Consider the following 26,251-nt stretch of genomic DNA (forward strand, 5'->3'; position numbering starts at 1 on the left):
CAACCTTCGCCGCAAAGCGAAGGTTGGAGACCGGGCGATAGCTGGCCAACTCATCTGGGTCCAGGGAAGGCTTCTTGAGGAGGGGCCTCACGACGGCCTCCTTAAGGGCCGCCGGGAAGACACCCTCCTGCAAGGAAGCGTTAATAATTCCCTGGAGCCAGGCTCGTGTACCCTCCCGAGCTGCCAGTACCAGCCAGGAATTGCCAAGAGTTGGACACAACTGAATGGATAACATCACCACCACCATCATCATAGCAAAACCTTGCAAGTCTGATTGTGTTGTAACTCCTCCTCCTTCTTATAGCCCTATGAATTAGAGAGGTGTATGACTGGGTCTCTTCCAAATATTATCTGTTGTGGACTTGACATGTTTCACTCCTCATCCCTTTGGTAACAGAGCTTGCATATGTCCAAGTAAGCTTACTCTCTACAAATATATACAAATCTTTCCCAAACTGGCATATTGCTTTCCAATGTGACAATCTAATGCTGGAGACAATATCTCAATTGGGTCATGTTCCACTGCAGCACAATATAACCAATTTCCTCTAGTCTAATCCATTTTTCAAACAAAACCAGACAGAGCAAAGCTGGCCAAGGAAAAGATACACACAGAGAGACACAATAGTTGTCTTAGAGTGAATGATATTACAATCCCGTGTATTTTGAAAGAAGAAGAGAGAGTGTCATCGCACGAAGGGATGAAAAATTACGTACTTCTGACATTTCTCTAATTAGAGGGGATGAAAATTCAGCTTATTTTAAAAAGACTTCAAGAAAGTTTCTCTCCAAGCAGTTTCAATCCAGCAGAACAGCAGCCTAGTTCACTGAAAAGTTAAATTAAAATGATAGCTCCAGGTCACAGTTCCAGTCATTTACCTGGATTAAAAAGCTTTTCACCATAAAGCAAATTCAGAAAGAGGTGAAGTATCGCAAAGAGATCTGCTCTTTCGAGTATCTCCAAGGAAGCCACTCAAGAACGCAGGAAGGCTGAGGAAGGGACCTATTCATACATTCGTAGACTCAACTGTTGAGAAAATTAATAATTATACCCAACGGATTGTGCTTCTTTCATGCTTTATTGACTCCTACCGCATTCACATCATAGGATTTAAAGAGCATGAAAAGGAGCATTGAAACATTGAAGATGGTCCCTTAGAAAAGCTCTCCCCATTCTGCTAGTTTATGACATTAAATACTTGAAAATTCTTCCTTCCTGGTAGTTGAGAATCAAGTGCAAAAAATACAGAAGTTGCTATCGTTACTTTTGCTTCCCCTGTGATATTATTGGAGTCCGTGTAAAATAAAAAGACAGTGAATTTAAGTTTCCCCAATTCTAGGCTTTCTTTGTTTTTTTTATTTCAAATGGGGGAGAGGAGCAGAGCTTTCTCAGTTCCACCACCACCCCATTATTTCATTAGTCAACAATTAAACAGCTAGAGACCTCCTTCCAAGGCTTCAGGCCTTCTCTTGGGCCCAGCACTGGCATATGCAGTCTAGGAATAAGCAGCGATGTTAGCTTGAGACACTTTCTCGGAAGTAGAGAAACTAGAAATACCTTGTCCATGCTGAAGACTACTGGGTAACCATGAGATGTCAGCAAAGAGTGAGAGTTAGTCATCTGATGGTTCCCTCATCCGTACACACAGAGGATCTTTACTGCAGTGGTCCCCAAACTTTCCGGCTCTGCAAACTGGCTCTCAGTGGCGGTAGCCGGGGGGGCAGAGGGAATGGTTTTGCACACATGCGTGCTGCTTCCACAAATGTAGCTTTTCACGGGCACACTCACTGGCAGCTTGCGCGGCCTGGTTACCAACAGGCAGAAGCCCGGCATTGGGCTGCAGACTGGAAGTTGGACACCTCTGCTCTACTGCACATGTCCAGAGTCTCTTCCACCAGCTGCTCCAACCTCACAAGTCATGTCACCCTATGCAAATGCTTAGGTTTTCCCCAAAATGTATACTACTCAGGAATAGATTACATCTAGGGTTGGGTTGGAGGTAAATGTAGAAGGGTTTGGGGTCTTCTATGCCCGCCCTAACTATATTTACACTACTAGTTTCACCATTATTAAATGACAAGGAGGAAATTGCCTTGCTAATCTGATTTGATCCTCTTGGGACACACTCATTTACAAGTTGTAAAAAAAAAAAAAAGCAGCGACTGTTAAAAAGATTATAGAAATGCAGGCTAGAGGCTCCAAATTTCAGCAGAATCAAAAGCATGTTCATTCTGAGTTAAAAAAAAGCACACACACACAAAACAAACAGAACAACAAAATGAGCCTTTCCCCCCCCCCCTTTTTTTTTTTCCTTTGTATATGTTCAAGCAATTATAGTGATTCTGCCATTAGCAGTACATGATGCATAAACTGCCTGTGGCCTTCCGGGTGCGCTTCAAGGTGTTAGTAACTTTGAGCTGCACTGGCTGCCTGTGACCTTCCGGGTGCGCTTCAAGGTGTTAGTAACAATCTTTAAAGCGCTCCGTGGCAATGGACCTAGGTATTTGCAAGACCGCCTCCTACCAAACACCTCCCTTCGACCAGTCCGCTCCCACAGAGAGGGCCTCCTTAGGGTGCCGTCGGCCAGACAATGCCGGCTGGCGACCCCCAGGGAGAGAGCCTTCTCTGTGGCAGCTCCTACCCTCTGGAATGACCTACCCCCCGACCTACGTACAGTTGCAGACCTGCGCCTTTTTCGCCGAGCCCTGAAGGCCCATCTATTCCGTGCGGCCGGCCTGGCGTAGTTTGATTATGTTTTAGTGGGGGTTTTGTATGGGGTATTTTTAGAGCAGGCCTGTTATTTAATTTGATTTTAAAACAGAAATTTGTGTATATTTATCGTGGTTTTTATTATCGCCTGTTCGCTGCCCTGAGTCCCGTAAGGGAGATAGGGCGGTATATAAATTCAATAAATTAAATAAATAAATAAATAAATAAATAAATAAATAAATAAACTGATGTGAGGAAGGTGCCTTCTGTTTCTTATCTTGGCTTGATGTGTAGTCACTGTAATCATAAAGTTTTGCGCTTATTTAACACAAGTCTGACTTTGGCTCAAGGAAATTGACGATCTGCATTGTATATTAGGGCATTCTGTGGCAATTAGCACACAAGCAATCTCGCCATTTAGAGGATTAAGAGTCAATGATGGGCTTTTCCGTTAATTCAATAATCTTATTGGCCTTGTAAAACTCTTGACTGTTAACGGTGACATATATTAGTACTGGGGAGGGGCGTGGTACAATGTCAATTCTAGTCCTAAACTTTCCTTAAGGAATTAATTCTATCCAGTCTTTGCCTAAATGTTATTCCAATCAATAATTAAGCAATTAACGGCGGCAATATTCTGAACGTTTTACAAGCATCTTTTAAGCTGAATGGCCATTTTGCACTGACGTTTCAAGGAATCTTAGAGCTAAAAACAAGAACATTTAATCTTTTTAATGTGGGGATCCTTAATCACTGGATTAACTTGTCATTGTATCAGCCTCTTGGCTTTACTTTTAATTTTCTTAACTCAGAGCTGTCAAATATAAAGAAAGCCTAAAGATGCATGGATTGCGTTATTAAATACTGGAAGCTTATGGTGGTGCTGAATTTATTTGTGTCCAGGTGGAGACGCCTCTGTTTACTTAAAACAGTCCTTTTCTGGCTTCCTGCCTAGTCTGTTCCTCCAATTATATCAAACCAGGTTGTCAGTGAAAAAGAAGACAGAGTCTCTCTGTGAGATACAGGCAGTTGTGCCCTACTGTACATCTGAACGTCTTTTGATTGTTTCATTGACAGGTTTTCTGGATGGGCGGGGAAGTTCCCTGTTATTTGTATGGGGAAAATAACCCTTCCCAGTAGCTATAAAATCATCCCCTAAAAACTGGAAATTTCTAGAGGTCCAAGGTCAGTTGAAATTTCTTAAAAGAATATAAAGATTGCTGGGATAAAACGACTAGATTACAACAAATAAAAGGAATCTGTTTGAAGAAAAGAAACCAAGAACCAAGGACTCAACTGAAGAAAAGAAAGCTGGAGGAAGAATCTCGCTTTTGATCTGAGAACATTTTCAGAAATTCAGAATTCTTCAACATATTTTACTGGATATGCTTGAATTTGGGTATTGGAGTAGCTTCAAATTTCACAACACACATTCCCAATCAATGCAACATAAAGGTTCTGCCAATTGCCAGAGTTTGCAATTATTATTTTTTCATTATTTAATATTCAGTTGTATTAAGAATCGAAGCCCCCTTTTATGAGGTTTTTCTCGGGTAGAGAATCATAAATAGCATCTGCTATTAGTATTCAGATAAACGTTCCCATCTATCTTTTTGTTGGCCCTTGAATTACTCTTCAGACTAACTCCTTATTTCTACGATGTGAATTTGATTCATTGGGATTGATTAAAAGACCACCAGGGAAACAGACAGTTGTTTTTTCTTTAATTCAGAACAGAATAACAGAGTTGGAAGGGACCTTGGAGGTCTTCTAGTCCAACCCCCTGCTCAAGCAGGAGACCCGATACCATTTCAGACAAATGATTGTCCAATCTCTTCTTAAAAGCCTGCAGTGTTGGAGCACCCACAAGTTCTGGAGGTAAGGCAATCCATTGATTAATTGTTCTCACTGTCTAGAAATTTCTCCTTAATTCTAGGTTGGTTCTCTTCTTGATTAGATTCCATCCATTGCTTCTTGTCTTGCCTTCAGGTGGTTTGGTAAATAAAGTTCAGCCCATTATTTCTGTTGGGTTCTTCAAATCTTTATATGGGGGTGATGTCTTTGGGTGTTTTGGAACTGGGTGCCAGAAGACTATTCAAAGCCATGTAAATTATACTACTGTTCCATATGGCAATATGTGATAGCCATGATACTATTATTTAGGTGTATGTATTCAGAGAACTTCTCATATTGCAACACTGTTTTCAAACCAGTGCAGATCTCACACACACACACAAACACACAAATAAAACAGAATTATGATAAATAAGTCAAGAAATCTCCATGTGCCACATTTGTAAGTTCTTGGTGGGTTTTATCTGGGTACCTTCTGGGATCTTTGGCGTAACTTATAATCAAAGTTTTATCGACCAGCCTAAAAGGTAAAGATTCATGAAAAGTTCATAAATATCAAACTGATTTCAAATCAAGCCAAGGAGTCTGGAGTCATCAGTGGGCCAAAGAGGCAGGGTTGCCACTATTTAATGCTCTTCAAGAAGTAGGAATCAAGCCAAATCCATCTTTGTATGATATACAAGTAACAGCATGGCTGATCAGGTCAATTCAAAATGTATTATGTTCCTTATTCCAGCAGTGAATACAAATGCTGCCGTAGCCTTGAAGCATGGCTGTGCTTTTACAGGTGAGAACTAAAAGCAAGGGGGCATTGGATTCTGAATTTCCATTTTTAGCCTTGGGCTTATCTCTGCCCCTGCATAAATGAGCAGGTGAGAGTGACAGAGGCAACAGAGTGTGGCAACAAACCACAAATAGGATCTAGCAGAGTTGGTGAGAGGACAGGAGGACTCACAGCCAAGAATGTGGAAGCAGCTGGCTGTGTTGGAGTGCTTGCATTGGTGCTAAAAGGAAGCCATCTCCAGTATTCCAACACTACACTAAACATAAAATAGTGATGTTGAGCTTTAGGATTAAAATTGACCATATATCTTTCTGCTGAAGCCCTTAGAAATAGTTGTTTAGCCCATTTGGTTAGTTTGATTGAGATAGTTAGATCTTAGAAAGCTTATTTGGGCAACCTATTTTTTTTTTCAAATGGTTTGTAGAGTGACACAGTTGAAATGTCTTGTTATAACTCTGAGATATGCCAGAACACACCAAAGAGATAGGATACCCTTAGTCTAAATAGTATTTTGAGAATTGTTGAGCAGTCAGCATAATAAAGTTATGAAAATGTGGGGAGGGAAGGAAGGGAGGGAGGGAGGGAGGGAGGGAGGAAGGAAGGAAGGAAGGAAGGAAGGAAGGAAGGAAGGAAGGAAGGAAGGAAGGAAGGAAGGAAGGAAGGAACTCTGATTTTAACTCCTCTGGGTCTAACACTTGGCTCAGTTTTCAGTAGTCTAGATATTCAAGTGATTTCTGAATTATGAGCCTGCTGAAAGAAAAGGGGAAATGTCTGTCTTCCTGGAGAATTTGAGAGAGGCATGAAACCATTCCTGAGATTGAGGGGAAAGGGGAAGGAGAGGGCTTCCCTTCTGCCCATGCTCCTGGGGGCTGCCCAGGCCTTCGCACACGCTGGCATGACAAGGAGCAGACAGGTGCAGGGCTTGCAATAGCTCCTCTGAGAAGCAGCTCCACCTCCCCGGCCTTATTTACAGAGCCACCATCTGCTCGATCTAAAAGGAGCAACCATTCAAAAAATGATCCTGCTGCTGGAGGGGAGTTTTTGATAGAGCAGCGGCTGCTGATGCTAACAGGAGCAAGGTGGCAGCTGCTGGGCATAAAAGTGATGGAGCTGAGGGGCTGCTGGCTTGACCATGAAGTCAAGCGGGGGTGCTGCATCCGATCTGGAGGAGCTGGAGAGTGGCAGCAGCGAGAGCAGTTCGGGCCGCTCCCTGCCCGGCACTGGGGCCCAAAGCAAATGCAAACGCAAGAGCCCTCGGCCGAGTGGTCGCAACAAGCAGAGGCAGGCAGCCAATGCTCGGGAAAGGGACCGAACCCACAGCGTCAACTCCGCTTTCAGCGCCCTCCGCACACTCATCCCGACCGAGCCTGCAGACCGTAAGCTGTCTAAGATCGAGACCCTGCGCCTGGCCTCCAGCTACATCTCGCACCTGGCGAATATGCTGCTCCTACAGCAGCAGCAGCAGCAGCAGCAGCAGCAGCCACCTGGTGGGAACTTAGCTGAGGAGACCTTGCTTGTGAGGCAGCCCTGCTTGCACTATCAGCCTCTCCTGCAAGGCAGCCCTGCCACGGGGAGCCCAAGATCCATCTGCACCTTCTGTCTGAGCAACCAGAGGAAACTGGTAAGGGCTGGCATCAGGTCTTCCCTGACACCCCCCCCCCCCAAATCCTATCACCTTCATGGGTATGGTCCCTGCGCTACCAACATGAGTCTAGAAGGTGGCACTGTTTGGACATCACTATCCCACAATTTTAAATCAACTTGCTTGATTCAGATTCTGTGCTTAGCAGAGGCAGAAAAGAGGTGCCTGCATGGCATGACTGGCAAGGTGAAAGAGATGGGAAGGTAGAACTTAACCAGTGGTGGGATTCAGCTAGTTTGCACCAGTTTGGCAGAACCGGTAGCTAATTTTTTGTTGCCCAGGCCCAGAATGGACTTCCAAAAGCAGCATCCACACAGAGAACCGGTTGTTCACATATTTGAATCCCACCACTGAAGTTAACCTTTATATTAGCAGCATCCCAAATATCATACCACAGGCAATCCTTCTCTTAAGTGTCTTAAGCTGCTTTTTTTTCATTCTCAAAAAGAAGCTGCTTCTGAGCTATTTTCAAAGACACTTAGGTAAGGATTTTTCATGTGAGCCTTGCATATAGAAATGAATGAACAAAAACTGCATTTGTTTTGTTTTGTAAGCAACCCTTAGATTTCTCAGGTTTTTGTGTAGTATTCTTTTATTTGTATTCCTCACAAAGACATTTTTTCTTACCCTTTCCTCAAGATAACTATTTAAAAAAATTAAAATAAAACTGTCCCATCTCACAGTTTACATTAAACAAACAAAATTAAAACAGCCAACTTAGCCCTGTGAATGAATATGATTGCCTGAAAGTATAAGGACCTGCAAGTATCTCTCTCTCTCTCTCTCTCTCTCTCTCTCTCTCTCTCTCTCTCTCTCTCTCTCTCTCTCTCTCTCTCTCTCTCTCTCTCTCTCTCTCTCTCTCTCTCTCTCTCTATCTATCTATCTATCTATCTATCTATCTATCTATCTCTATCTATCTATCTATCTATCTATCTATCTTTATCTCTCTATCGCTCTCTTTCTCTCTCTGTCTTTCTCTCTCTCTTTCTCTCTCTCTTTCTCTTTCTCTCTGTCTCTCTCTATCTATCTATCTATCTATCTATCTATCTATCTATCTATCTATCTATCTTTATCTATCATCTGTCATCCATCATCTATCATCTATCATCTCTATCTATCTATCTATCTCTCTCTATCTCTCTCTCTATCTCTATCTCTCAAACTCTCTATCTCTATCTATCTCTCTATCTGTCTGTCTGTCTGTCTGTCTATCTCTCTCTCTATCTCTATATCTCTCCCTCTCTATCTCTCTATCTCTGTCTGTCTGTCTGTCTGTCTGTCTATCTATCATCTCTCTCTCTATCATCTACCTACCTACCTATCTACCCATCCATCATCTCTCTCTCTCTCTCTCTCTCTCTCTCTCTCTATCTATCTATCTATCTCTCTATCTATCTATCTATCTATCTATCTATCTATCTATCTATCTATCTATCTATCTCATCTTATTTCAATTTCTATGTATCTAATATTTCTGTGTATGTATGTGTGTGCACCTGCCTTCTGATCTGATCTGTCTCTGATAGAGCAAGTGAAATGTCACTGGCCATTGGCAACAGATATTGAAACAAACTTAAATGTGTGTGTTTATGTGTCCTGCTGTTTAATAATGGATGCTTTTGGTTCTTTTTGCAGCACAGAGAACGGGACAAACACCTGTCACTCTAAAAAATTATATGGATGTTGATTCAGATGAGCTGCTTGTGTAAATGCTGGACCGGATACAGAACAGCTCTAGGTAACAGCATGGCACTCATATCTTAATATTCACATTGAAATCGTGCAGTTATTTTGATCTCATTTTAAAAGCAGGGGCAAAATAGTAACCACAATTTGCGCTTTGTTTACCCTTGCAGCAGACCGGTTCCAAGGGCTTTTTTTACAAATGAAATTGAACACGGTGAGGAAAGTTGCACCTGGTGCGGCAGCTATTTTTGTGCAAGAAATGCTAACCCTAAGCAGCCAAGCTGTGATACTGATGCCTCCCAAACTGATGTCACATGATGGAACTTGAGCTTCCCAACATCCAGCATCTCCTTATCGTGGAGATGTCAGCGCATCAGAGCTCCTAACCATAACTGAACACACCAAAGAATGGCATGTTTCTCTTTTTTCAAAGGCTGCCTGGCTCCTGCCAGCAAACCCAAAGGTTTCCACTGAGATGGAAGGTCTGTACCCAAATAATAGCAAGAATGTACATGAGGTCTCAGTTTATCTAATCTCAATACGAAAATGATGCTCCCTTAAGTCACTCCTCTGATCCTAGGAAACAATTAGTTCCTGCTTAAGCATATGGTCCTGTTCTATCTAGCTAAGTAGTCCAAACACCTCTAGAAAGCATCAAATTGGGAAAGGCTGCCCTAGCCAGTCACTGTGTTAAAACATGGGGTTTTCCAGTGCCAAAAAAAACAATCCCTTTTCTTGTTATGGGTGATCATGAATTCAGGGTGCTTGGTCCAATTATTAATTTCACATGATAAAAATGAAGCTAGCCAGCATGATTTTCTTTAGGCTAACTGCGAGTCATTTACAGGTAGTCCTTGACTTACAACAGTTTGTTTACTGAACGTTCAAAGTTACAACAGCACTGAAAAAAGTGACTTATGACCCTTTTTGACACGTATGACCGTTGCAGCATCCCCCATGGTCATGTGATCATATTCATGACGGCTGCAATGTCCCAGGTGCAGGGGTAAGCTCTTTTATGACTCATGAACTTCAATTCCCAGAATTCCTGAGCAATTCTGGGAGTTGAAGTCTACGAGTCATAAAAGAGCCAAGGTTGCCTACCCCTGTCCCAGGGTCACGTGATGGCCTTTTGTGACTTTCCGACAAACAAAGTCAATGCGGGAAGCCAGATTCACTTAAAAATCATGTTACTAGCTTAACAACTGCAATGATTTTCCTGCAGTGCAAGAAAAATGGGGCAAAACTCCCTTAACAACAGGGCTCAATTGTGGTTCCAAGTCAAAGACTACCTGGGTATTCAGACTGTTATCTAAGAAACAAAGAACAATAGCATTGCAAAGCAATGGAGAAAGGGAAGTGAACTGATTTTGGACAGCATAATGTAGAACATAATTTGCTTTTAGAGTTAGGGTTATTATGATACACTGACCATGGTGATCAGAAGGAACCTTCTTCCTTCTATCTTCTCAAGCCTTGTCCTTTGGGAAATATAACAGAACAAGTTTTCTCTCCCCCTCCCCCATTAATGATAGGAGAAACTGGATATATAATGACTCCGTGGCTAATTCTGAATAACTACCAGTACTTTATTTATTTATTTATTTATTATTTAAATTTATATACCGCCCTATCTCCCTTACGGGACTCAGGGCGGTGAACAGGCAATAATAAAAATCACAATAAATATTGAATAAAAAGCCTGCTCTAAAATACCCCATATAAAACCCCTAGCAAAGCCCAATCAAAACTACGCCATATACAAAATTTGACCCATATACAAAATTTGGCCCAAAGACCTGAAGATCCATAGCAGATCTAACATCCAGGATTGACACAGATATCCTTATTTGAAAAGCGAGAGAGTGAGTTTCATGAAGCTGAGATGTGATGTCTTCCATATAGACATGTGATGGTAGCCAAACTATAAACAAAGCTGATATTGTTTAAGTGCTTTTGCAAGATGCTCCATCCTTTCTTCCCTCCCCTTCTCCTTTATGGAAATAAGGTTTCTTTACCATCTCTTTGATGGTGTCTGAGCCAGGCTGAGGCTTCAACTATAGGAGTGGTGGGTTTTTTTCATTATCAACAGCAGAATTAGAAGATATGGGTTTCTTCTACTCAAGGATAGATGATTTATGCAAATTAGATTATTTATCAGCTTGTAGGTTGAGCCTTTCCAGGGCTAGGAGAAAACCCTGGAAATTAGCCAGACAAGAATAAAGTGTGACAATTTCTATAGTGACTCCCCCCCCCCACCAAAAAAAAGTGTAGTGCTTCACACTTGGGTCTCTACAATAATTTTTTTCCAGGGGATGGAGCAAAATATATACATTTATGATAGTTGTAGTGTCCCAGGGTCAGGTGATCGCATTTGTAAATGTCTTTACATTTACAAATGTCTTTACATTCCCAATGTCTGATAAGCAAAGTCAATGGGGAAAGCCAGATTCACTTCACAATCATGTGGTTCACTTAACAACTGCAGTCATTTGCTTAACATCCATGGCAGAAATGGTGATAAAATTGGGTGTGATTCACTTCACAACCGTCTTGCTTAGCAATGGAAATTCTGGTCTCAATATACATTAAGGACTACCTGTATAATATCCGGCCATGTTCTCCCTTTCTTCCACTCATTTTTTTTTTCCCCTATTGAAATTCCTATTAAAATCCTTTACGTTATCCCTTCACAAGCTCTGGCATAGTTTGTATGGCTCCAGTCCTATGTAAGAAGAGACCTCTGCTCTTACTCATTCTTTACATCAGCCCGGCCACCTTGTGCCCACTGTAGCACTCCAGTAGGAAAGAGCTGAGGATGATCCTTTGCTGGTGAGCCAACAATGTCCTCATTATCCTTCAGAGATGATGATATTGTGGGCATCTGTGCTGCTATCCCCGTGCCACTCTGGTAGTGGAAAAGATCAGAGCTTCTCTCTCCTTCTATAATGCAACCCCAGCTCTCTACCCCTTTTCCACCCTGACAAAAAGCCACTGACTTTGCTAGCATTCCTCTGTAGGAAATATTTTTTATGGGGAAAATATTTAAATTTTGATACTTCTCTCCATATGCATTATGATATGTCCAGGCCAGGAATGGATAAATTAACGAAATGGAATTCTAATAGCCTTTTTAAAAGGCTCTGGTTCCTCTCTAATATATGGGCACTTCACTCTTAGAGCTGATTTATGCATTTCTAGCTAGCTTATATATCAAATATTAAGTTATTGCTTCTACAGATTTTTCCATTACTTGTGGCAGGAGCATATGCGCACTTTTTAAAGTCTCGGCCACAGATGCTGTGGAAAGCCTCCATCCAATAGGTAGGCCTAGAAAAAGGCATATAAGTTTAATAAATAAATAAATAAAATAATGCCCCATATGTGCTATCGCTAAACCCCGTGTAGGGAAACCGCCTGGCCTATTGCAGCAGGTCGCCAATCCGATCCGGCCTTGGGAGGAGATCGCCATGGATTTTATTGTTGACCCATACATACGTCTCCACATCTGGTTTCATCCCTGGCCACCAGAACTGGCGTTTGAGTAAATGGACAGTCATGCTGAAATGAGCCAAGCATGTCAGAGTCCTCCTTACCCTTAAGCCATAAAGTTGGGCCCAAGACTTGTATTGCAGATCCCTTGACAAACTGGCTTATGAAGTAGCCTTTGTGGAAGATATAGCCAGACAGGAGCAGGCTCCTAGATTTGAAATTGGAGAATGGCTACATGGTGAGTCGCGTTTCTTGAAAGAGTGTAGGATCTTTCTAAATTACCGGTAGTTCATCCTTGAAGTGTGGAACTGAGAAAGTTCCCAAGGGCTCTCTTAATTTATCCATATTCCTAGGTTACTCCCACATGGTTGCTACACAATATATTAGATGCCATCTCTTTACTGCTTGATGTGTAGGCCTGTTTTGAATTAGAATAAATTTGTAAAATAGGTTTTACATTTTCAAAATCAGGCAGAATAACCAAAATAAAGTGAAAATTATTATGGAAGAGAGTCACTAAATGAGTCTCTGAATATGTAAGGCATGTGTATACATAGAGCAGCAATGTTGGGATTCTTTTGATATATTTTAACACCTGGTTTCTCACTTCAGTCAAAATTAACAATCCACCAATTATAGTTTCACAGCATTTGTTAATTTTTAATCATCTCAATCCATACTTTACAATGGATTCTTGTAAAAGTAGTATGCTGTGTCATATATTTAAAAATCTAATTGAATATTTATTGGTCCTATTTTGAAAAAAATAATATAAAAGAGAAAGAGATTATTCTTAACCAAAAAAACCTAAAGTGTTCACATTTCTCTATTTCCATCATTATCGTAAATAAACTACCAATCTTGAAAACTATATCTATATACAGTTTATATGCATTAATAAAGTTTGAATTCAGACTAATTATATTTCAGCAAGCTACAGTGATGCCACAATGACAGCACATATGCACACACACACAATGGCATCATTACTCAACTTCCCCCTTTACGAAGAACAGAACAGAACAGAACAGAACAGAATAGAATAGAATAGAATAGAATAGAATAGAATAGAATAGAATAGAATAGAATAGAATAGAATTTATTGGCCAGGTGTGATTGGACACACTCCAGTATTGTGTCTCAACATGTGATGAAAATATGCAGTCATGGCATTTGTGTGATATTGTCACACCCATAGCTCACTGACCCACAGATTATCATTATCAAAAATTACCGTAATTTTTCTTTCAGAAAGTTAGTTACTTCTCCCCCTCCTCCTTTCTCCATGCTCCATTGGACATTTAGCTGCCTTGTGCAATACTCAGCAAGTTTGTTCAGCACCACACAATGTAACTTGTGTGATGTCGGCCTACTTATGATGAAGCCACTTAGAATTGGTGGATAAGCGTAGACCTGCTCTATTTAACTCTACTCAGGGGGGCAGATCTCTGATCTAGCAAATTTTCTGTCTCCTGAGACTAGACTAGAAGTGAATATACTTTCTAAGGTGTGCAAAGTACCAAAAAGAATATGGACACACTGGCAGGGACATATCTCTATATGTTATTCAAATCATATAGTGACTATTCACCACAATGAAAACAAAGAAAAATAGCTATTAAATGGAGCATATTTTTGCATACCAATTCATACAATCAAATTCTGGTCATGTATCTCTTTTTCATATGTGTATATGGGAATAGTTTTCAACATCATAGGGTGATCATAATGTAAGTAAGAGATTAGGATTCTTATATAGTTAGAAACACTCTTTGGTCATTATGAAATAGGAAGTGTGAGGGAATAAAATAAGGCATAACCTAGTTCTGTTTCCTTCACCTTTAATCTTAACAAGATAAGCTCAAAGGCAGAAAGGATGAGGGTGGAGTCTACGTCCTTATCTTGCTTCCAGGCTTTCTATTATCATGTCTCACAAGGGTGACAATTTTGAAAGAAAACAGTTGTTCTGTAGATGTAAATGGCACTCTGTTCAAGAGTGGTAAAGGTTACAGGTTTGGCTTGAGTTTGCCTTGGCAGAATGCTTCTTGACAGGAAGTGATACCATCCTTCTTACTAAGGAAGAGAAATGATCCCATGAGGTGCTTCACATGACTTTGTGTTGCCTGGATCCAAACACAACCTATAGTTAGAAGAGGCTTTCCCATCTGTCGCAGATGGAGACTCTGAGGCAAAACACAGCTTGTTTGCTTTGCATTTAAGGGAGGGGAGTAGACACACATTATTTTGTGTACCAGCTTCAGTGCAGTGATCCAACTGAATCACTAACAGATCACTCTTTTAGAAATTATTGCCATCCTATTGGTAAGGCTAAAATAGGTTTTTATGGTTACTGCAATAAGCATTGCTCGAATCAGTCTGAAAATGAGGAGCCTTTAATTACAATACATTTTGGTATGTCACATGTTCTCAGCATTTTTAAATAGGGGCAACATGTCTTGTTAGTTGAGTACAGCTTCCCAAAGAAACAATGCCTATATTTTAAAATTCTCTCTGCTGTGATACAACATGGATCTTTATTCTGCTGGTAAAAATGAAATGTTGGCATTATCTTATCTTATTTCAATTTGGGATTGTGGTTTACCTAATGTACAATCTGGCTCATGGCTTCCACGTGCAGGGAGAAAAACAGTTTACTGTAATCTTGAAAACAAAAATAAATAACATATTCTTCTCAGGTGGGTATAGCAGCATGTTTTATTAATTAAACTCTCCCCTGGTCTTAGGAGATGATATTTTTAAAAAGATAAGAAGTTAGAGGAAGTATGAGGCGACCTTCTCAAAGCACGTATTTGTCACTATGGATAATATCTACATATTTGAACACATTTTACAATTTGCTGCTCTACGTGGTGGAAGGTAGACATTATAGTGCCATAGAATGTGTGTGGGTTTTATCAAAAAGGAAGACACATACAAAGTCTTCCAAGTCTCTGTTCAGTTTGACCTTTCAGTGCTGAATATGGAGGTCTCTTACCTAAAAGTGTAACATTTTAGGATATCTTCCTGCATCACAGCATTTCTGTAATGAATGAAGCTATACAAGACAACGTTGTCTTGAACAAGAGAACATCTAAAGGATTATGTCCTCTAGTACTTGTCTTCACCTAGGCCATGGGTAGGCAACCTTGGCTCTTTTATGACTTGTGGACTTCAACTCCCAGAATTCCTGAGCTAACATGGCTCAGCTTGGAAACCTCTCCCTTTCCCCTCAGCACAGCTGCCTCAGGAATTCTGGGAGTTGAAGTCCACGAGTCATAAAAGAGCCAAGGTTGCCTACCCCTGACCTAGGTGCTATCATTTTAAGTTCTTTCAGTGAACATATAAAAATAGAATTGAACATCCTTTTGTAAATAGACATCAACAGAGTATATTATGTGTTCTGAGGGGGTAAATGTATTACTTTTCATGCCCACCCCTTTTTCATCTATTTTTATTTATTTTTTACATCATTTGAAAGCACATTGGAGCCAATTAACCAAGAATATTTATGAATAATATGTTATTACAATATTATCCTGGATCTTACCAATTAGAAAAAAAGCTGGGTTTTTAATATACTCTATAAGTTTTCAAACATACTACATGATTTCTTTGAAATTGTTCAGTGAATTACTTGTATTACGCCTCAATGAAAACCTCTGGCATTTATTATACTTTTAGCACTAATTATAAAACCTGCATTAAAAAAATCAAATTTGTTTATATTCTAATTTAAATTTAATATTGTTGAGATAATACTGTATCTTAAAATAAAATGTATTTTTGTAACATAGATAAATATTAAAGTCATTTTTAAGACTGGATTTCTGTGCATATTCACTTTGACGTTGGAAATGTTTTATTAGCTAGAATTCAGAGAGTGAATGTACTGTGGTTGTGGATGTTACTACCATTATCATCTACTGGAAGAAAGAGGAAAAAAAATATTTATAAAGTTTCCTTATTCCCACAGAAGATGTGAGGGGTTTTTTTTGGGGGGGGGGAAAGCAGGAAGGAAGGTCTCTTTGGTTTCATGCATCCAGTAGAGTTGTTGAGAATAATATTTGCAGATCTCAAGGGCCTCTCTGCATTTCCCTGAAGGAAAACAAATAATTGTGGAAAATGTTCTTGCAAGTTAGAACAGTTACAGTAATGGAGAAGGCTATAAGCCAATGGATTATCAGAAGTTACAGGTAGTCTTTGACTTATGACCGCAATTGAGCCCAACATTTCTGTTGTTAAGTGAGAAAGCTGTTAGGTGAGTTTTGCCCCATTTTACGACCTTTCTTTCTTTCTTTCTTAAATGAATTACCGTGGTTGTTAAGTGTAACGTGGTTACTGAAACGGTTGTTAAGTGAATCTGGCTTCCCCATTGACTTTGCTTGTCAGAAGGTCATAAAAGGTGATCACATGACCCAGGGACACTGCAACCCTCATAAATATGAGTCGGTTGCCAAGTGTCTGAATTCTGATCATGTGACCTTGGGGATGCTGCAACCATTGTAAGTGTGAAAAACAGTCGTAAGTCACCTTTTCCAGTGCCGTTGTAATTTTGAACGGTCACTAAATGAATTGTTCTAACGTGAGCTGTATGTAACCTGTATTCTCCTTACTGTCTGCACCTAGGGTGGACACACTCATACACCCTTGGTACATTACTAATTTCTTTCAGTCTTCATAACCAAATCTACCAGATAGGAATTGCTGGGGGAATCCACTTGTGTTCTGCAGGAAAATCCATCTAAGAGATCACTCTTATTAGGTGTCATATATTAAGGTCTCATATCTTGGAGTTGCATTAGAAATAGATTCTAATTGCAGGGGAAAAGATATACCCACACTGATAGGTATACAAATGATGCCAAATAAAGAAGTTAAATTTAGCGTTAAGCACCAAGACTATATGGAATATCCTTGAAACACTTAAAGGCTGCTATTGTAATCTCTAGGAGTTGAACATAGTCTGATATTCCTTATCACTAGAGTAGAAATTTTAGGATTAGGGGAAACAATAAGTTACTAAAAATGTGAGAGAACAGAGCCATGATCCAGCATCTTATCCTCCCTCAGATGGTTTAAATTGTATTTTGTAGGCATATGATCTTCCATATTCACTTAACTTGTTGGATTCCTTTTAATTGTCAACACAACAATGTGCCCCAATAGTCTCTATTCTTCCTCCAACAATTGCTATCATGGGCCAATCTCTTCAAGCCTTGCACCCTGACACTTTAATCAACAGTCTGCACTTACAGTATTGAGCTGGCCTAATAAAGAACAATGATGTCAAATGAAAACATTTGCCGGAGGAAAAGGCCAGGCAGTTTTCGGATGAGATAGGATGAGGCAGCTGTGGCTCCACCTGAAAGTGGACTTTGAAGATGAGCCTTCTGAGGAGAGAAACGTAATGTCCAGAATGAGGAGCAGCAAAGGCACATGGGCAGAGAGCCAATAAAGCAAATACAAAACCCTCCAGGCATCAGGAAGCATTTTCTAAATGGATGGAGGCATCAGTAGCAGACTCGTTAAAAATGTTTTTAATCTATATGGATTTGTATACATATATGGTGGAGAGAAAGGGGGGAGGGAGGGAGGGAGAGGGAGAGAGAACTTTTAATACAGAACATGACCTGCATTGGGACTAAACTAAACCCTAACCCTAACCTGTAATTCACTATCTACCATCAAAAGGCTGCTGTTACACTTTAGAGATACGACTACTTCTCATCTTTTTACTCACCGAGACCAAAAGGAGTTTGTTTACTTACTGCTAATTGCTAAAAGGGGAGTAGGGGAATTGTTATCTGGATTACAGTCATAGAAAACAACTATTTACAGTACAATAATGCCTCAATTCTGTATCCTGCAATCGTCATAAAAGTTATTCTTCTCTTTTTTTAGGCTTAATTAAATAATAATAATCTCAGTACAACACAGCAAGCAATGTAACATATACATTTTGCCCCTTCTTTCAGCCCCAGAAAGAGGTGAAAGAGAAGCTTGTGGTGGGTGAATTTGAGAGAAGTGAGAGGGGAGAACAAGTGTTACATTTTCTCGTATTTTTTTGACAGGGTTTAGCCTTTTGTTTTCTGAAATTTGGACAAATTTATGGAAATAAATGGGTGAGAAAATAATTTATTTATTTTTTTAGTTTACATATGACAATTTTAAACTGGCTAAGCAAAAAAATCCTACACTAAGAAACAAATGTTTCACAATAAATTAAAAATCAGCTAAAACATAAATAATACAATAAGGATCCCTAAAATAGTGGTAGCTGTTTGTTGAATTCATTATAATATATTAATTGTTAATTTACGCTTTCAAGTGCAATGAATATTCCATTGGATTTTTGACAATGTAGCTGTGGATTTTTTAATCTCCAGATTAGGATACATTATTGATATGCATTTGTGAGGGTTTTGTTTATTGACATGCAATGCTTCTTGAAGTTGCAATCTCATTTTTCTTGTGTAATATCCCGGACTTTGGGATGAACAATGGACTGTAGTAGAACTATTTTTCTATTAGTCTATTGGTGGCCAAATTTAACATAGAAATTTTTCCTATTGCTCTGATAAAGATAGGCATAATTCAGCACAAATCAGGCATTAAATAATAAATTAAATGAAAGAAGATTAATCTACATTTTTACAATTATTACATTTGGATTGCATCATAACTTCATTCATTCTTTCCATAAACAATTTATATCTCTATAGATTTAGAATTAAGTTAATTGTAAGCTATGATTTAAACATTTACTTTTATCAGCTTTGATGCTGACCTTCAGAAATTTAATTATAAATCTGTAGTCATCTCACAATTAGGTCCAAATAAGAACCGCAGGAGCATTTTACATTCACTGCATGGGGAATATACTTGGCTGGCCTAATAACTGTTTACTATTCTAATTTTTAATAGTTATTTTAATGGGCATGAATACTGCAATTAAAGAAATTGAAAACTGAAGTATTGGTATTTGTTAACTAAACACTTCTACTGTTTGGTAGCTCCTTCTCAATAAGTGGCCTCATTAATCTACTTCAGCTTTGAGCTTCCTAATATTGTTTATTCTTTCTAATAGGTCAGGTTGTATCTGATGTAACTCCCAACTAGATATTGCTCCCTTCTACACAAGTATAAGTCTGCAAAGGTCAGAAGTTAAGTCCAACATTTTGTTCAAGTATGGAGAGGTATAAATAGAGGGTAAAACGATCGTTCTGCATGAACAGGTGATGTGTGTTAGCCTTCTGAGGGCATTACAGATGGGATACACAAACCCACTCCATGCTAGACTCACTATAAGTTGATCAATATATGAATAAAAAACATATGAAAACAAAGTGAGGATATTAGAGCTTCACAGGTTTTATAGAACATTGTGTGACATAATACAAAATGTTATAAAACATTTTCTATGGTCAACTCCTGATATTTGACTGTGCTATACAGTTCAACATAGGCTATTTTTAAGGCAGATACATCACCCTAAAATAAAGGAGATACTATCTCACTAAATTTTTAAGAACTTTACTAGTGTAGGTAGTACATTAGTGAAGGCATTGAGGAATCTGGTAAGGAAATAACTCTGAAATGATGACCCAGTGACTCATGTCTTGTCTAGTTTCCATTCAGACTCAGATTGTAAATTTAAATATGTTTCTTTGCTTAAATATGTTTGCTTTTCCTTTCCTTTCCTTTCCTCCAAGGTTTTATGGTACATTATGGCTGGAAGCAGGTAGATCGTTTACAGGTAGTCCTTGACTTACAAGCACTACTGAGCCCAAAATTTCCACTGCTAAGCAAGTCAGCTGAGTTTTGCCCCAGTTGCACTACCTTTCTTGTCACAGTTGTTAAGTGAATCACTGCAATTGTTAATAACACAGTGGTTAAGTGAATCTGGCTTCCCCACTGAATTTGATTGTCAGAAGGTTACAAAAGATGATGATCACATGACTCCAGGATGCTGCAACCATCATAAATATGAACCAATTGCCAGGCATTCGAACTTTGATCACATGACCACGGGGGGAGTGCTGCCACAGTCATGTGGAAAAAAGGTCATAAGTCATTTTTTTTCAGTGCTGTTATAACTAAAGAATAGTTGTAAATTGAGGACTACATGTATAGAGATGAAGCTTCCCTTTCCTCTTGCTTCTGCAACTGCAAGGTGCTTACCTGCATGGCTGCCATTTTCGCCATAATTTAAAGTGAATATGTAATGAGAATCAGAGACAAGCAAATTATACAGAGATAGAAGAGATAGTGGGAGAGAAAAAATGTTACAGGATAAAATGAGACTTTTTGAAGACCTAGGATATACAGAAGGTGACATATTCTTTTCTTCATCTGCTTCATTCTGTCTGTAGCTCAGTCCCCAATCAACACTTTTAGACATGATGTTCTTCAAAATTCTCCAGGAGCCATTCATTCTTCTTTCTTGTTGTGCTTCTGCTATTCCGAAGTTCCTTGGAGACAAATACCATTCTGGTTTTAGGATCCAATCTGCTCCCTGGCTAGGGTAGCTCTCTACTTCTATCTGAAGGAGAATGTGTGGGAGAAAAATCAAACAAAAGAAGCTGTTGATTTCCACGGTTATTGAATGCAAGAATGTGTCTCCTGGGGAGCTGTACAAGAAAGCATGAAAGATACCGTTTGAAGGCCAGCTCAGTCTTGGGAGGGAAAATGAGTATAATAAGCCAGGAATTGGGAGGACGCACAACATCTAGTAGAAGAGATTTTATTAATCACTCAATATACTTAAGGGATTAAATCATAATAATCTGTAATACAATCATAATTGTGCAATGTTTATAAATCAACCACATCCAGTTTCTTAACTGAATGTGCATGCAAAGCTATACAAAATAGAACTGTTCAGTACAAAGTAGGCTTTTGGGGACATATCAGCATGGTTTCAAATGCTTTCATTTAATAGCCGAAAAGATCGATCTGGAAACCTCATGAAGAGGAGACAGTGATAAGACAACTATGAGTGCATTGTGAGATCAATTACCCATGCATTTATCTAAGTCTCCTTTCAAATCATCTAAGCCACTAACTGTCATCACATCCTGAGCCCTGAATTCCATTTATCTGTCGTGCTTACTGGCAATAAATCAGATACTGGATTCATGTCCTATTTCAAAGGATTCCCTTTACCACAAAGGACTTGATGTGGTTGTTAGTAGAAACTGAGGTATGTTTACTGAAGCCAACTCTCTTTGCAGAAAGAAGATGGGGGAAATGGCCCATTCCTGCATCAACATCTGAGTGATTACATCAAGGTTTTTGATGGAGCAAGACTGGGCCTGTGTTTAGTCCAATCCAAACTTTTGTTTTAAAACACTGCTGTGGCACATATAAAGGCAACAGTGGGTGAGGATGAGAGTTTATTTGGCATTGTGCTACATGACTGACTGGAAATAAGAAAGTGAGAGAGCCCATGGGCTTCCTATTTGTAGAGCTAATGTAAAAGTAGACTCTTCATTACCTACACAGGAAGAAAAGCCATTTAAAGCAAAATCTTTTGTGCAGAAATGCGAGGAGCAAATGGAAAGTGTAAGCATTTTTTTAACTTCTACTCTGTACATTCTTGCACTAAATAATGACTTTTCAAGCATACTATTTGAATTATGTCAGAAAGCAGCCAATTCTGGCTGACTAAGAGAATTTCTACGAGAATGCAAGAGAGCTCTTTTTTGTGTGTGTTTAAGTAAGCTACTTTTGTCCATTACCAGCTGCACACAAAATAGCTTTTATTGAAACAACCCTGTTACATAAAATAGCATTTTAGTAGGATTTAAAAAAACAATTATTGTAAGTCAAATAGGTAAGAAGTTGAGTGGATGACAACCATCATTTCTATATGATTGTGTGCTTCTCTCTCTCTCTCTCTGTATGTGAAGTGCATATATATATATATATATGTGTGTGTGTGTGTGTGTGTGTGTGTGTGTGTGTGTTTCAAAATTTGGATTGCTAACAAAGAATTAAGGGAGAACTGGAATAGCCATTTCGAACTTTTTAGTTCTTTTCAACCAGACATACCCTTCTGAGATTCGAACCTGGGCTGTCTGCATGTTAGGCAGATGTATTGAAAAGAATTAAAAAGTTCGAAATGGCTATTCCAGTTCTCCCTTAATTCTTTGTTAGCAATCCAAATTTTGAAAAACATATATGATGTCGCAGTTGCGACTGCTGCTGCTTGTGGATGGCTCTAGTTTGAGCTGATACAGACAAAAGATTCCTTTCTCCCATATTTGGGCCGACAGGGTGCACCAAACTCAAGATAGATAGATAGATAGATAGATAGATAGATAGATAGATAGATAGATAGATAGATAGATAGATAGATAGATAGATAGATAGATAGATAGATAGATAGATAGATANATAGATATAGATATAGATATAGATATAGATATAGATATAGATATAGATATAGATATAGATATAGATATAGATATAGATATAGATATAGATATAGATGCACTTCACATGCATGAATAGCTTGGTGCTTGCTGCTCATTCCCTAACAGTTTAATTTCATAATGTATAGAAAATACAGATATATGGAAACTCACAAATAGTGAGCTAACAAGCAAGTTTCTTGGCATGGCGTTTTATTGAAAATGAAAGGCATATACTTGAAGGGCTCCTAATGTGATCAAATATCTCCTGGCAATTCTAATTCGTTCTCCAGAAAACAGAAGTTTGCATTAGTCAAAGTTTAAAGATGCTCTCTCTTGCTCTCGCTATCTTTTTAAAACTTTTATGCTAATCCAATATTGTTTGTCATTTTCAAATACAATTGCTATTATTAAAATATTCACACTTACTACACATGTTGAAAGCCATGTATCTGAATATACATAAGATTCTAAACTTTTGCTGGTAATCCTATAAGGTTTGGGGAAAACTGAGTTTGTTAAGCAAAAGTAATCCTTTATATTATACCAATGTTATAATCTTTCTTAAGAGAAGCACTCAACCTTGTATGCAAGACGCTGATTATTTGTCTTTATCCCTGATCCTCTGTAGATACATGTATGTTGAACAACTACAATTATAGTTCTTTTTCTTTCTTTTTTTTTTCCCCTGTAGCAGCAGGTACGTTACTCTGATACATGGAGTGGAAAATCTCTTAATTATCTAACTTGGAAGTAAAAATCCAAAATCAACAAATTAAATATTTAACCATGTATCGTTTCTTAAGTAACATTCAAAATGGATCTCCAGAAATGGTTTCCACTCTTTGCCTAATGACAAGACATTGATTTTCCTAAAGGCATGATGAGCTTTTCCAACAAAAGTTAGAAAAAGAGAAAAACAAAATGAAAAAATATCAGGAGAGGAATGGACTTACATTTGTTTTTGTTTTAAAGTGCATTTTCTTCTGGTAGTGCAGGTTTTAAGCAACTAATTGTAGAATATATAACATGACAGTGAAATAATACAGCATTTCCATGCTTTTATCCTTAAGCAAACTGAAAATAATTTCCCAAAATTTTTAAATGGAATTCAAATGCATGCTGTAGCCCCCAAATGTATTTTACAGAAAGTGGAATAGGTTGTTTGAAAGATATAATGGAAGTTCAAGGTGTATTTAAAAAGAAAATAGAGTTCTATTTTAGCTAAAATGGGTTTATAACTACGATGAAAATCACAATCCTTATTTTAACCCTGAGTGACTGCTTTGAATGATGAGTTCTCGGGAAAATCCCAAGTCCAGTTTTTCCTTCCATTCCTTTTCTCTCACTGTTTTGTTATAGAGCATCTTCCCTATTACTCCCTGCCATTCACTACTTTTCACAGTTATATAGCAATTCTGTCTATCAGCATTTTACAAGAGGAAAAACTGTTAAATGATTGGAGAGAGAGAGAGAGAGAGAGAGAGAGAGAGAGAGAGAGAGAGAGAGAGAGAGAGAGAGAGAGAGAGAGAGGAGTTCAAATATGATAAGTTTTGCTTTTTTTTTCTTCTTCTCCAGAAAGAGTTTATTTTTATTTATGTATTGCAAATATTTCTAAGTCGCAGCCTTTTCATTGCTGCAGCAAGAGATCACCAACCAATTTTAGATAATTAAAAACAGAAGGGATCTTTTACAAATCATTCAAGAAGAGCCAGACTTCATATTCCTATAAACTTAAAGAAAGCAAGTGAACGGGATCACCATCACTCAAACACTTCTTCTAATATGTCACAACTGCGGAGTAGAGGCAAGGCTGTGAAAATTATTGCAAAACATAGGCAGATGCATTACATGAGAGTATTCTAATTAGTAGGACTCCAGTACAATTAAGGGTGAAAATCAATGTTTCAAATTAGAGCATATATAAAGCAGCAACCCCAATGCAGCTGGCATACAGTAAAACATGAGGCATTGCATTTTGCTCCAATGGATGTTTCTGACATGAGATAGTCTCATGGAAAATACATTGTAGTAGTGCAGTCTAGATCAGAGGTCCCCAACCTTTTGGGCAGCAGGGACCGGTTCTGTGGCGAGAGGTTTTTCCACGGACCGGACGGGGCGGGGTTTTGTGTTCTGCCTGCATCTCGCGGATGGGGCTTTGCTTATTTGTGTGGCCTAATTGCTGGCATGCCGCGGCCCGGTACTGGTCCATGGACTGGGGGTTGGGGACCCCTGGTCTAAATGATATATCCAATTGGATTATAGTGAAACTTAATTTTAATGAACTAGTTGAAGTTGATTAGAGGATTGGAAGTTAAATCATATAATGAACGGTTGCAGAAATTGGGCATGTCTAAAGAGAAGGACTAGGGGTGACGAGATAGCAGTGTTCCAATATCTGTCACAGAGAAGAGGGGGACAACCTATTCTTTAAAACACCTGAGGGCAAGACAAGAAGTAATGCATGGAAACCTATCAAACTTATCAGAGAGAAGTAAGGAGCTTGGGCCAGGGATTGAACTAGAAGACTTCCAAGGTCCCTTCCAATTCTTTAATCTTTCATTAATATACACTCAGTAGGTGGTTAATTATAATGTTACATATGAAGGGTTTTCTTGTTAAATAAGAAGTCAAGAAGATAACCTGAGCCCAGTCATATTCTCAAAAATATCTTCTCAGGTTTGGTACTAATGCTGAGTGCCATGAAACAGTCTTTATCTGGAAAGAGTGATTAGGAAGAAGAATGTATGTCCATAAACAAATACCACAGTGTCAGATTACAAGCCAAACAATGCACTTCTGATGGTACTGATGATGTTACTTACTTGGGTAATGAAACTTTTGTACGCTAGCTTGGAGAACAACAAGAATTCCACAATATACCTCTATTCAGTTCCAATCAGAATGGTCATTGAGATGAAAAAAATCCCTTGGGAAGTCTCATAGCCTACAATTCACATTAGAAAGTTTATTAGGATATCTGATGGGCTTAGTTTCTACTACGTTCAATGTATGGAATAACTACTATTCATACTTAGAAAGAGTACATTTGAGAGCAAAAAAAATAATCCTTTAGTGAAAATTTGACTATAAGAACCACGAGTAGCCCAAAAAGCAAAATAAAGAAATAATACATATTGTTACAGTTTAAAAGTGTTGATACTACATGCCAATTTTTTGTAAATTTTAGTCTAATTCCACTCCAGTATAACCTAACGCTTTGGAACACAACTGGGAAAAGAAGTTGAGAAAGATGCTATATTGCGTATTTAGTGCTCTCTTACTGCTGCATTGTGTGCATTTGTGCACCCATGTGTTCTATATACCTTTTTCAGGCATCTGTCTCCAAAAGCTCCTTGCAAGTTCTGCACCCAGAAATATCAGTGGGAAACACCTATTTCAGAGGACTTCGCTCAGCATGGTTTCAATGGGCATAGCCACACAGAGCTTCTGGCTTGATCTGTTAATAAGGAAACTCCTTACACAACTACATGTCTAGGTGGGAATTTACTCATAGAGTTCTACAAATGGAGCTAGCAATAGGCAAATATACATTCCTTCTATTAGCATCCCTTTTCTTAGAAAGCTAATTAGTAATGATCAATGCCATCTGCTTTTACAATGATTTCCAGGCATAACTACTTCAGAATTAAAAGCACAGGAGCCAT

General features: G+C 38.8%; 2 protein-coding genes across 2 annotated transcripts in view; both read left to right on the forward strand.

Annotated features, from left to right (window-relative positions):
* The first annotated feature begins 6,480 nt into the window (after positions 1-6,480).
* Positions 6,481-9,392, forward strand: LOC107285858 (transcription factor 15-like). Its single transcript, XM_015814121.1, has 3 exons — positions 6,481-6,969; positions 8,626-8,728; positions 8,847-9,392. Exons 1-2 carry the CDS (start codon positions 6,481-6,483, stop codon positions 8,656-8,658), a joined length of 522 nt encoding a protein of 173 aa, XP_015669607.1. The 3' UTR covers positions 8,659-8,728; positions 8,847-9,392.
* A 2,754-nt stretch (positions 9,393-12,146) lies between these two features.
* The window catches only part of NXPH2 (neurexophilin 2), an 81,426-nt gene continuing 67,321 nt past the window's right edge, over positions 12,147-26,251 (forward strand). Inside the window, exons 1-2 of the mRNA XM_015814119.1 lie at positions 12,147-12,220; positions 12,312-12,406. Coding sequence (XP_015669605.1) covers positions 12,147-12,220; positions 12,312-12,406 — 169 coding nt within the window. The remainder of the gene's footprint in view (positions 12,221-12,311; positions 12,407-26,251) is intronic.

The sequence above is a fragment of the Protobothrops mucrosquamatus genome, unplaced genomic scaffold (genome assembly GCF_001527695.2).
Source record: "Protobothrops mucrosquamatus isolate PMUCROS unplaced genomic scaffold, P.Mucros_1.0 scaffold220, whole genome shotgun sequence".
In the NCBI taxonomy this organism is placed as follows: Eukaryota; Metazoa; Chordata; class Lepidosauria; order Squamata; family Viperidae; genus Protobothrops; species Protobothrops mucrosquamatus.